The sequence below is a fragment of the Nipponia nippon genome, unplaced genomic scaffold (genome assembly GCF_047370975.1).
Source record: "Nipponia nippon isolate SJK-2023a ecotype South Korea unplaced genomic scaffold, ASM4737097v1 scaffold_3, whole genome shotgun sequence".
In the NCBI taxonomy this organism is placed as follows: Eukaryota; Metazoa; Chordata; class Aves; order Pelecaniformes; family Threskiornithidae; genus Nipponia; species Nipponia nippon.
The window spans coordinates 15,473,180-15,484,616 of record NW_028262347.1 but is presented as its reverse complement, the minus strand read 5'-3'; the positions used below and the strand labels follow the sequence as shown (position 1 = coordinate 15,484,616).

Here is an 11,437-nt window from a genome sequence, read left to right as displayed (position 1 = left end):
CCCAACTTGTGCTTCCTGCTATTTTTTCTCCAGTTACACTACTGAGATAACAAGCCTACTTTTCTTGTTTAACGTGTGCATTGTTCCTATTAATGTTAACTGGTTATACTCAAGCAGCGACGAGCCAACAGTCCTCCTGACTTTAAAAGCAAACCCAGCTTATTAGTTACTGTTGCTTAATAACTTCCTATCTGTAAGTTTTTTGTCTGTGTTGCTCAAAACCAAGCTGAGAATTCTCCTCTTTGCTTTATTTACATATTAGAGGGGAAAAAAAGCATGTTGGTAGCCAGAAAATTCTTTAAGTGAACAAGAGAAGGACAGACTCATTGTTTGTATGCCTACACAAGCGTATCATACTTAAAGAAATGCAGAATGGGGGTGGGAACTGAAGGAACAAGAGACAGCCATGAAAGGCGAGAGGATGAGAAGGCTGGACTTGCATATTAATAAGAACTCTCCTTTAATTGGGAATTTCCTTTCAGTGCGTTGATCTTTTTCCTTTTTCCACCACCCATCATTTTATTTTTTCTTGCTCTACCTTACGTGTTATTTCTCGTTTGTTCCATTCTGTGCAAGAGCAGCATGAAGTTGGCTCATATCCTGATTTATGAGAAAGTGCAGTTCAGAGAGCATGCTACTACACAGTGGGAAAAAGCAGCGCTGAAAGGAACTGGTACAGAAATCAGGGCAAAAGCTTCTAACATCCCTCTGCTGAAGGAAGAATTTTGAATTATTCTCAGAAAGATCACAATATCATGTTTACAGGATTGCTGCTAAGTAACTTTTTATTCTGTATACAGGTATTCCATTCACATCTGAAAAGTTAATGTCTTCTTATGTAAATGGGATCTTTCAAAGCTAGGTGAAAAGGAAACAAACCAAACATCTGTGGGGTGTCAGGTGACTGGTCCAAACTATATTATAAACAGGTAAAAATATCATGCCATAATTTGGTATTTTCTCCTTCTTCTCCCCTGATGCTTGCACCTAAGGTCATCTAAATCTGCTGTTGTCCCTCCTTTCTGGGTAAGTCCCATCACCTAAATCTCATAGCACCCTTCCCCAGAGTGAATGAGCTCTATGGTAATCCTTGTAATAAAACAGGCACCTGTTCCTATATTATGTTCAAAGGGAGACAGCCAGAAACAGATACATTCTGACCCAGTCCACTGTTCTTTATTTATATTATATACTGATTTTACAAATGCCTTCTTTTGCTATTTAGTCTGTCTTCTCTCTTGACTCATCATTTATTTTTGAAAAAGCAAAGTTACATACAATAAGACATATATGAAATAAGGATGGAGAATTTCACTGAAATAAGTGGATTCAGATAAACATAATCCAGGGTAGATCCATTCTTAACAACCACACACCTTGAATTATTTCTGTAATTTTTTGAATTTTCACTTACTGTTTGTGTTCTCAGGAAGGGAGTTACACTCTCAAGAGTCTGAGAAATAAGGTGTTTTTTTTTTTCTTTTCTGAAATACATCTAGCCTCTGCTGACATTAGTTTACTCTCCAGTTAGTTAATTGCACATGGTAATCCTCTATACATACATACAGAGTCTCAGTGATTACTTTGCACTTCTGCATGAGTGTCCTCTGAGTGGCTCTTTGGGGGTGGGGGAAGGCAGGGAAGAAAACAATAAAACCCAGGAAGAATACAGTCCCAAAATATGCATCCACTAGAATTGAAAGAAATTCACTGTGTAGTATACACCCACCTAGGCCTAACAGAATTCCTTCTCTGTGCACTAGCAGATTGTTCCCTCACCCTGATTATGTTGCTGACATTATGCTCATGAGGGAAATTCCTTCCTGACTCCAGATTTGGCGAATTTATAATCCTGTTGATGTAAGCAAAGCTCACTGTACTTATCTAAAACCCAATTGTCCAATCAGTTCTACATATAAACTTCCTGTTGAAGTAAACAGAATTGCACATGAGTAGCTGAAAAGATGATTGGGACCCTGATAAGGTTTCTGCTTTATAGCCATAGCTACAAGGTAACTTTAACCCAGCACTGCCCTGACAAAGAAAAAAGCAGTCTCACCATTTTCTCCATCATCAGCTGCTTGTCTCTGCCATTCTCTGTACAGGCACAAGTATTCACTCGGGAGCAAAATTTAACCAATGAAGTTAAAATTAGCCTAGAAACAAAAAGTAAATATGTAATCTGCTTTTTAACATTCAACTATAATTAATTTTCATGCATTTAAACTTTCTCAGCAGAAAGCCTTCAAAATTTCAGTATGGCGTTCTGTTGCCTGACCTATCACACTCAACTGTCACGAAAAGACTAACCACAACAAGGGAGACATGTAACATAACAACATTGCACGTTACCAGAGTAGTAGTTTATACTGGAAATGTTTTTCTCCTGTGTTCTTTTATGATGGAGGATGGGACACAGAAAATGTTTTGATTTAGAAATGCAGCTGCGGTGCCTCATGAGAGCTGTAGTTTAGGAACTTCATGGTCCTATTGTTTTCTGTTCACTAGGCTCCCTAGTCAGACAAAAAAGTATTATACGTTGTGGTACCTCCTCTTTGGGTTGTCTAGCTTTATCTTTCTGTTCCTGTCCCACTCCTAAGCTGAACTAACCACAACCAGGGATTCAATTTTCTGTCTAGTTGAAATCTCAATGATCCAATTACTTAAGACCAGTGATTACAGCTAGTTCCCCTCACTCCCATAATACCTTGACTGCAGCTGCTTTTAGATCTTCATCCTTATGGATTCTTTGTCTTGCCATTTAGAGAGGCAGTTCTGCCTCCAAATTTAATGACTGTTCCCTGTTATCTTTCAGTTACTATGCCTTTGAACTCCAGTCCCACGTGAGGATAAGCCAGACGAGCCTCACACTTATACTGGAGTTTTTGGTATGACCCAGATCATCTTCTGTGCCAGGCATGTTACAGACGACACAAAATTTCAGTCATAATGCTGTCAAAAATTAAGCCATGCTGCGCACAGCACAAATAAGAAGTGGCAGTTTTCAACAGATCATTACTAGGCCAAATCTGAGTAGAGCCTAGTATCGTGGGCAACAGGGCAGGAAGAAAAACAATTGCCAAGAGCTGTCCGTCACGACAATCAAATAACTTGGTGAGAATCACAATGAAGGAAATCTAATTTCCGTGGATTTGTGTCATGAGGTTAATTGGTTCTGGCATCTAACCCCACACAGGTCTCCGGAGAAGCTAAAGCTGATCTCGCCCCGGCTGCTGCCAGGGAGGCAGACCGCCACCGCCACCCCCTCCGTTTCTCTCCTTCTCCTGTCACAGCTCCCAGCACCGCGCGGCAACAGGGCGGATCACTTCGGTGCTCTGACCGCAAACCGGGGCGCCTGGGCAGGGAGGTGGTGTCTGGCAAAATTAATTTCCAGTTGGTTCGACGACCTGACAAAGTCCGCCTCGGCGGCCGCCCCGCCACAGATACGGACCTGTGGAAGGGGCAGCGGCTGCTCAGAGGCCAAGGCTGCCCCGCCACCAGCGGCTTCCCCCGGCACTGAGGTGCGGGGCCGGGCCGAGCCGAGCGCCGAGCGGCCGCTGCCCGCCTCAGGTGCGTTCCCGCCGGGCCCGCGCCGCCACCTGCCGCCGCCCCGCCCCCGCCTTTCCGGCCGCGGCCCCGCCGGCAGGGCCGCGCCTGCGCAGTTGGCGGCGGCGCGGGGCGGGCGGCGCGGGGGTGGGGGTGCCGCTGCTGCCGGCCGGTGCCCGGCGAGCGGTCGCGGCTGCCGAGCGGTCGCGACTGGCGGGCGGCGGGGCCGGGCGAGCCGGGGAGCGTCGCGCCCGCCGAGGAGCGTGCGGCGCGGGGCGATGAACTCGCGCAAAGGTAGCGTGCTGTGCCGGGCGGCGGGGCGGCAGCGGGGGGATGCGCGGCCGCCGCTCACGCCGGCTCCCGGTTGTTCTCTTCTCCCTGGCAGTGCTGGCCCTGCAGGCCCGCAGGCGGCGGCCCAAGCAGTCCGCGGCGGCCGGCAGGAGGGACAAGCACCCGCCGCCCCACAAAAAGTGAGTACGGGGACCCCCGACCCGCCGGGACGGAGCCTCCCCCCGGGACAGCTTCGTTGTCTGTTCTTCCCTCACGCTTTCCTCGCCGCCGCCCCGTAACCTCTGTCAGGGCGGTCCCGCGGCCCGGCCCCACTGCTTGCTTTCACGAGGGAGCTCCCCCGCTCCCCCCGCCGCCGGGACAGAGGGCGGCAGCCCCGGCGGAGCACACCCCGCGGCCGGGGCCGGGGCCGGGCCCTCCCACGGGGGGTGTCGCCGCGTCCCCCCGGGGACGGTCCCCAGCCCTGGCCCCGCGCTCAGCCTCCTTCGGGCAGGGCCTCCCCGTGCCACACGGGCCGGCCTTCCTCCCCGGGGAAACCCGCGATCCTGGGGGGTCGCCGCGGCGCTCCTCGCTGAGAAACCCCTGGTTGTCGGGGATCTGCCCGGGCTTGGTCTTTACAGCCCTCGTGTCCCTTTTGAACCATCCTCCCATTCTCTCATCTTCACCGTCTTCTTTCTCTCCTTGTGCTTTCTGTTCTGTGATTCCTTCCCGGCGGCATTGTCCCATCTACAGGCAGTCCTTTTTCTTACCCTGCTAACAGCTTGGTATGCCCGTCCTACTCTCTGCCTCCTGCCCGGTGCTGTCAGATTATTTCCCGTTCCCAGATGTGTCTAATTGCCAGCAACACTGATACCGGTATCTTTTTTTTTTTTTTTTTGTTTAAATCTCTGTTGATCTTGCAGAAACGGACAGAAGTTGCGGTCCATTTTTCCCCCCGTCTTCTGCTAACCATTCATGTTCTTGTCACTGTCCAGTTCATCTTTTCTCATTCTCACGATACGTGTTTTCACTGAACCATGTAGGAACGTTCTTCCATCTCTATAGTGTTCCCACGTTAACTACTCTTTCCTAGGATAATGTGGCTTTGGACTCCTTCCTATTTTATTTTTTTTTTTCCCTCGTAGGATTATGTGCTTCTCTCACTAACTTTTGCTGTATTTTGTTCAGTGAGACTTTATTGGTGACTCATTAAGTCACCAACAGACTCTTGTCTTCAGTTTTGTTGCTTGGGGATCCAGTCTACCTACTGTGTTCTGACAGGGAAACATAGGTCCTGATATTCCTTATCCCCCTCTCCTCCTAGTTGGCCAGTCTTTAGAACTGGGAAGCAGGGTATGGTGGATGGATGGAAATATATGTGATGGGGTAAAGATGTTGCTATGTGTAAATGATTCAAAGGGCAAGGTCTTTTTCTTTCTGATTTCTATAAAAAGAAATAATAATATATCCCTGACCCTGGAGGGCTTTTTTAGTTATGATGAATGGGCTTTTTTCCCCTTTGAGATGGGTAAAAATAAAGTAGGATGAAATGTGGTGTAGCGGTCGTCAGGCTTTGACTTGTTCACATCCTGTTCTGCTATTGTTGTTTCCTCCAGCCTTGCATGAAAGCTGCGTTATGCTTTCAGTTATGTGAATTTGGAGTTATTGCAATGGAAACAAATTTCATGCGCAAGATATGCGATCTGATTGGATTGGTTCCCTTGTTTCCAAAATCCTTTTGGAAGTCGGTTTGTAACATTATGTGGATTTGTTTTGCCACTTTGAAAACAGAAATAGCTTAAATTTTATTGTAACTCTAGGTTCACAATTGTTTTTGTAGCTTTCAGTTAAGTCTTAACCACAAGGTTATTAATAAACTTCTGTTCTACTTAGATGATACAGCGTTTAATAGACTTCTTAGCGGGGCTGCCTTGGGATGTCTTGCTGAATAAGTTTGTCAAAAGTCTACTTTCACAGACACTTATTAAGTGCAGAACTGGTACTCATTTAGTGTTTGCTGAAGAAGCTGGCTACTGTTAAGTCAGGGTGCACAGTCAGTAGCTGGCCATTTGCCATACTGAGTCGGCATTTCCAGATGCAATGGCCCAATCTGTTCAGTTGCCTCGGGAAACGGTGGTTTTGCTGCGGTAGACAACAGAGCTATGATTTCTTTTCTGCTACGTATGTTTTCTTTTCGCTTCAAACCACTTTTATGCTATGGAGACCTCCTACTCTGTTTATGCTTCTTTATGAAAGGGAAACTCCTTTCAAGTTTTTTTTTTCAAGTCTCCTTGCATATGGCTAAATAGTTTAGGCCCTCAAAGTAAACCCAACATCGGACATTAGCTCAGAAGACAATCTCAGCAAAAGTATCTGTTTTGTCCTGTTCCTAGCCTTGCTTTAAATTCAACTGCTGCAGCATATACTAGTGTGTTAGAGCTGTACAGCGTCTGTGATGCACATCAAATGCACAGTAGCTGCAAATGAAAATGATGATTTGAGGGGTGGAAATTCTACACCATAAGTTCCCTGTAGTGAACTTGTTCACTATGTGAAAATTGTGACTTGGTTTTGAATCCAAAGCTGGCTGGTTTGTTTGTTTGTTTGTTTTTTTAAACTGTGGTTCTTAGGAAGACTCTTCTCTGCCGGGTCATAGCTTTATAGAGCAACTTTCATTGTTGCTGGTAACAATGTGCTTCAAAGGAACTGCAGGATTCCTCTTCCAGAATTGGCTAGGAGAGTTGTATTGCATTGTAGCTTACTTGCAGGCTTTTGTTTGAAGAGTATTAAGACGATGACACAAGAAGAAGAAAAAATTACAGTGCTCTTTAACGCTTAATAGCTTTTTGTCTGTTATGTCCTTAACTGCCATAGAAGCCTGTGAGATCAGTCCTGTAACTGCTCAGTGTTGACCCCTTATGTCAGTGATGAGAACGGGTGGAGGTGAATCCCTATTTTTTATAGGGTGGAAAAATAAGAAAGTAGAAGTTAAGTGGCTCATGTTCTGAAGAGAAGGCACTTTGTCTTGATTCAAGACTGTATCTAAAATTGCAGGTAATAATAAAATCTGCTTGGTATTCAACCATTTAGGCTATTGAAAAAGAATAACATCTCACTATTTTAAGTTAACAGTTAGCACTTGATTTTGCTTATAATAGATGGACTTGCATGCAGTGTGTACAAACTGCTTATGTGTTTTTTGAGTCGGACAAAAGATTAATCATAATGGTTAATTCGGGTCCTCTGAATTATTTCTCCTTAAAATGGAGATCTGCATTGAGAGAGGTCTGTGAAATAGCATTTTTGACAGGTGCCCAAGCCTGTGTTCAGAGATAAACTTGCTTACAGATAGACGAACCTGTTTACTGTCCTTTACCTGGTGCTAACAGAGCCCAGTTATGTAAGAGGTGGCCTCAGGTATGTCTACCTTTTGCATTAAGCAGAATGGTAAGCTCTTCTTTATATTCAGAGTAGTATTGGCTTCAACTGGAACAAACTTCTGTCTGGGATATTTTTATTTTGCTTGACTTTATTTCTAAGTGAATATGACAAAATCCAAGTGAATACCCAATCAAAGATTTGTCATCTTTAACACATTTACTATAAATTTTTATCCAAAGTTAAAGGATAGAATTTTGTATGTAAAAAAAATATCCAGATGATGATGTGTGGATGTATGGAGAGAGGATTAAGTGTATTGAATACTTCAATACAAATGCATAAATCCAGATATCAAGATTGACTTTTCAAAATACAGTTTTCTTATAGAGTAGGTTTTTTGGTTTTGTCTTTAAGCAATACTTTAGAACAGGTGATAGAGACCATTGGATACTGCTTTATATTGGTGAAGAGTGTGTATATTAGATAACATGGGAAGTGCCAGATTTCTGTACTGTGTATTTCCAGATGACTAACTTCTTGGACCCACAGGTATTGTACAGCTATCAAGGCTTTGGATATATGACATTACTATGGAATCTTAATGTCTGAAAATTATTCACTGCTTTTGTTTGTCAGTACTTCTCTACCACAGTGTTTTTCAGCCTCTTTCAGTAACTTTGAGGAGAATAAAAATAGCCATCTTGCACAGTGCTACGGTGGCTTTCATTAGCTTCATTTCTTTTTTTGCCTGCAGAAGTTTTGCAAACCCTCCCCAAGCTTTTTCATTAGCTTTTGTGAGAGGGTGAGGGTGGAAGTGTGTCTATGTGAAATATGTGAAATGGGCTTTTTTTTGACCACCAGTGGTCCGAGGCCACAATATGTGGATATCCTAGAGTGGATATATATCCTAGGGTTGATCAGCTTAGGAAGTACTCTGTGTTGTTTTGGATATTTACTCAAAATGTGATGTTGATGGTAATTGCTACTCTTGCCTTAATAGTGTTTTGTTGTCTTGCTAAGAATATTTTAATTGTACCTTTATCTTCCTGTTTCTGTCAAATTTTAAGATTTCATTAAGCTACCTATACTGCAGGGCTGTAACTTTCTATCTCGGTTATTTGCCCACTTAGTGTATGCAGGCTTCAGGTGCTTAACATTGTGCCTTCTTAAAGAGTACAATATACAGAAAGATTCAGCTGAAAGAAACAAAGTTGGGTTTAGTTGTCTAGATACGATACTAATAATTCTTTTGTAAAGGAGTAAATAATTAACATGTATTGAGATTGCAGAAATTTAATTTAAAGAAGGTGGTGTGACATGTTTGATCTCGAATGCCTGAGTCAGTCCAATGTTTACCTTTGTAATGTGATAATAAAACACAGATCAGAGGCTTTTTGTGGGATCCAATGGAACCTAGAGTAAATTTCAGTGTAAAGTAGCATGCGTATTACAAAGTGTGTTCATCTTTCTGTTTTGAACTCTGTGTCATGTAGTAAGAAAACATCCTGCAGCTCTAATAAATTAATTTCTGAAATGGGAATGGCTCCAGAATTTCTAATATTCTGTAGAGGTCTACGTGCAGATTTGTATAACGAAAGTAGTTATTGTCATGTAAGTGTCAGGACATCTGTTATCAAAGAATTATCTGATCATACAAATTTGCCAAGATTCATGCCTTTTTCATAGAACAGAGCAGGTTGGAAGTGACCTTGAAAGATCGTCTTGTCCAACCTTTTGTAGGAAAGGGAGCCTAGGTGAGATTGTCTATCACCTTGTCTAGCCACGTCTTGAAAACCTCCAGCATGAGGATGCCACCATGTCCCTGGGGAGGTTGTTCCAGTGTTTGGTTGTTCTCACTGTAAAAAATTTCTTATATCAAGATGAAACCTCTCCCACTGCAACTTGTACCCGTTGTCCCTTGTCCTTTCTGTGTGGCTCCTTGTGAAAAGAGAGACTCATCCATTTTGTATTTCAGATCATAGTGAGATGAGCTGTTGGGGTGTAATGTTTGTGATGACTGGGCTGCTTGTTCTGCAGTGCATTTTTATTTTTTTAACTCTTTTATTTACTGTAACTACAGAGTAGATGGTAATAAATTTTGTGGCCAAGGCCTGGACATGGATTTTGAAATATAAACATATCTCTCTTCCTTTTTTTATCAAGATGATGATAGACTGTAGAAGCTATCGACTTTTGTGTTGTTTTTTTTTTTAAAAAAAACCCCTACAATTTGAAGATGTATATGACAATATTTACTGAATAAATAAGATTGTCAGGTTGTATAACATATGTAATTTGGTTTGATAAAGACTGGACCAAATCAAATTATTTTTAGTTTTGGACAACTTCACTGAATTCCCACACATTAACATGAAGGAAAGAACTCCTTTATTACCTGGCTTCTTGATGGTGTCCTAAATATACTTTGTGACCATTTCAGTGATCTAATGCGTGTGAAAAAAAGATGGGAAGGCCTGCATAAATCCTTTTTGGTGGCCATGGATTATCTAGACATAAGGCAAAAGTAAAACCTGGAGAGAAACCTGTTCTTCTTATGGCTGTGCTAAATATTCAACTTTTTGATTGCTGCCTTACAGCATGAATCTTCTCAGATAAAGTTTGTGTTCAATCTATCTCCAGCGTTTTCTGGAGCAGTAAGAGTTGTAGAAGTAAATGTATCTAGCTAAGCTAGAAATTCCATTAAAGAAATAGAAATGTGGGACAATGAGAACGTTATATCAGAACACTGTATCAAATTAAGCTCTCTTAATTTCCTCATTTAGAGGAGAACTGCTGGTCCTGTTGAGGAACAGACACAAGGCTTTTGTTTTAAATTCCATTAATGTTTTTCAAGGATTGCAATCTTTAAGGATTGTCTTCGTTTCACCAAGAAAGCTAGTGGCAAAGGTTGGTGTGAACTACTTCTACGTTAACTAGTGAACTGTTGGGCAGTAGTGGAAACTGCACGTGCTTCTTGTAAGCATACCTGTACTTTTAGTGGATTCAGTGATTGCTGATCTGTTTGTCTTCTTAATGTCTGTAATAAAAGAGTATATCTCTACTGAAAACCATTTTCCTTTGGTCTCTGACTGTGATTGCACAAGACAATGAGCTTTAGATAGTAAGCCTTATCTAGCTTCCTTTTCCTGTCTTCTCATGTGAAAATGCTACTAGATTTGCCACTGCGCGCACAAACATATATACACACACGTATTTATGCATAATAATGTATACAGAAGTTAAAATGTATTTTAATCCTTGTTTGAAGGAAGCCTGGGTCTAGGTATGGATGAGGAAGACTAGCAAGTTAATTGGTGTCCAGGAAATTACGAAAGTGTTTCAGTGCTTGCTTCCTCAAGTGTGCTTGTTATGCTTAGACAAAATAATAATTTCTTTATTGTGATAACTACGTTGTTTTTCTTAAAAGTGGCATCTATTAGGTAGTTGCTATGCCCACGTTTGTTCGCTGAATGGATTCTGTTCACTGATCAAAAGCTACAGGTATACTTCTTGGGCTTCCCGTATGAGAATGACCATGAACTCTCACACTTTGAGATGTTCTTATATCTGCCCCTCAATAGTAAATGCGTGTGAGGTGGTTCGTTGGGTTTTTTCTTTTTTTTTTTTTCTTTTTTTTGTTCTTGGGATGATTTACTGAAGAATATTGGAGAAGCTAACGTTAATTTTTTAAAAGCTTTTGAAGAGGAGGACTAGGAAGGATTCAGAAGGATAGTACCCAAAGTTAGGCCACTATCTAATGAAAGCAAATGAAGTGACCTCAGTTCTCTACAGAAGAAAGGGACAGGACTGTTAAAAATGAAAAGATAACTGTATAGCAGTTGCATTCAGAATTGTTCCCTTTTCTTACTGATTACTCCTGTTGTAATTCTGCCCAACTCTTACCTTTGTAATCTAGCCTGTATTTCAGTAATCAATAACTAATTCTGTTCTAATTGCCTATGGGGACTTTGGGAATGGGCCCCATTTTGCTAGGCTGTTTTTAAAATAAAAATAAATAAATAATCTTGTCATAATATTTGAAGGAACAAAAAATTGTCTTTCTACCTATCTTTACAATTCCCAATATTCATAACTTTAAAATACCCTTGGTTTCAGCCTTCATATATTTGAAGTGATAACCCTTGCTTCCTGGCTTTCCTATCAACACATTTTTTTAAAAGACCCTTACCCTTATTTTCTAATTTTTCACTTTTAATCTGTTAACAGTTATAGCAGATTGTAA

The 11,437-nt window shown here is 42.1% G+C and overlaps 1 protein-coding gene across 4 annotated transcripts in view; it reads left to right on the top strand.

Annotated features, from left to right (window-relative positions):
- The first annotated feature begins 3,689 nt into the window (after positions 1–3,689).
- The window catches only part of SRPK2 (SRSF protein kinase 2), a 152,445-nt gene continuing 144,697 nt past the window's right edge, over positions 3,690–11,437 (top strand). For 3 of the 4 annotated variants that reach the window (XM_087768047.1, XM_087768046.1, XM_087768051.1), the window contains exons 1-2: positions 3,690–3,840; positions 3,932–4,016. In XM_087768047.1, the coding sequence (XP_087624173.1) occupies positions 3,825–3,840; positions 3,932–4,016 (101 nt within the window). In that variant the 5' untranslated portion in view covers positions 3,690–3,824. Of the gene's footprint in view, positions 3,841–3,931; positions 4,017–11,437 lie in introns of those variants that run through there. The other variant, XM_087768050.1, reaches the window with a different exon arrangement.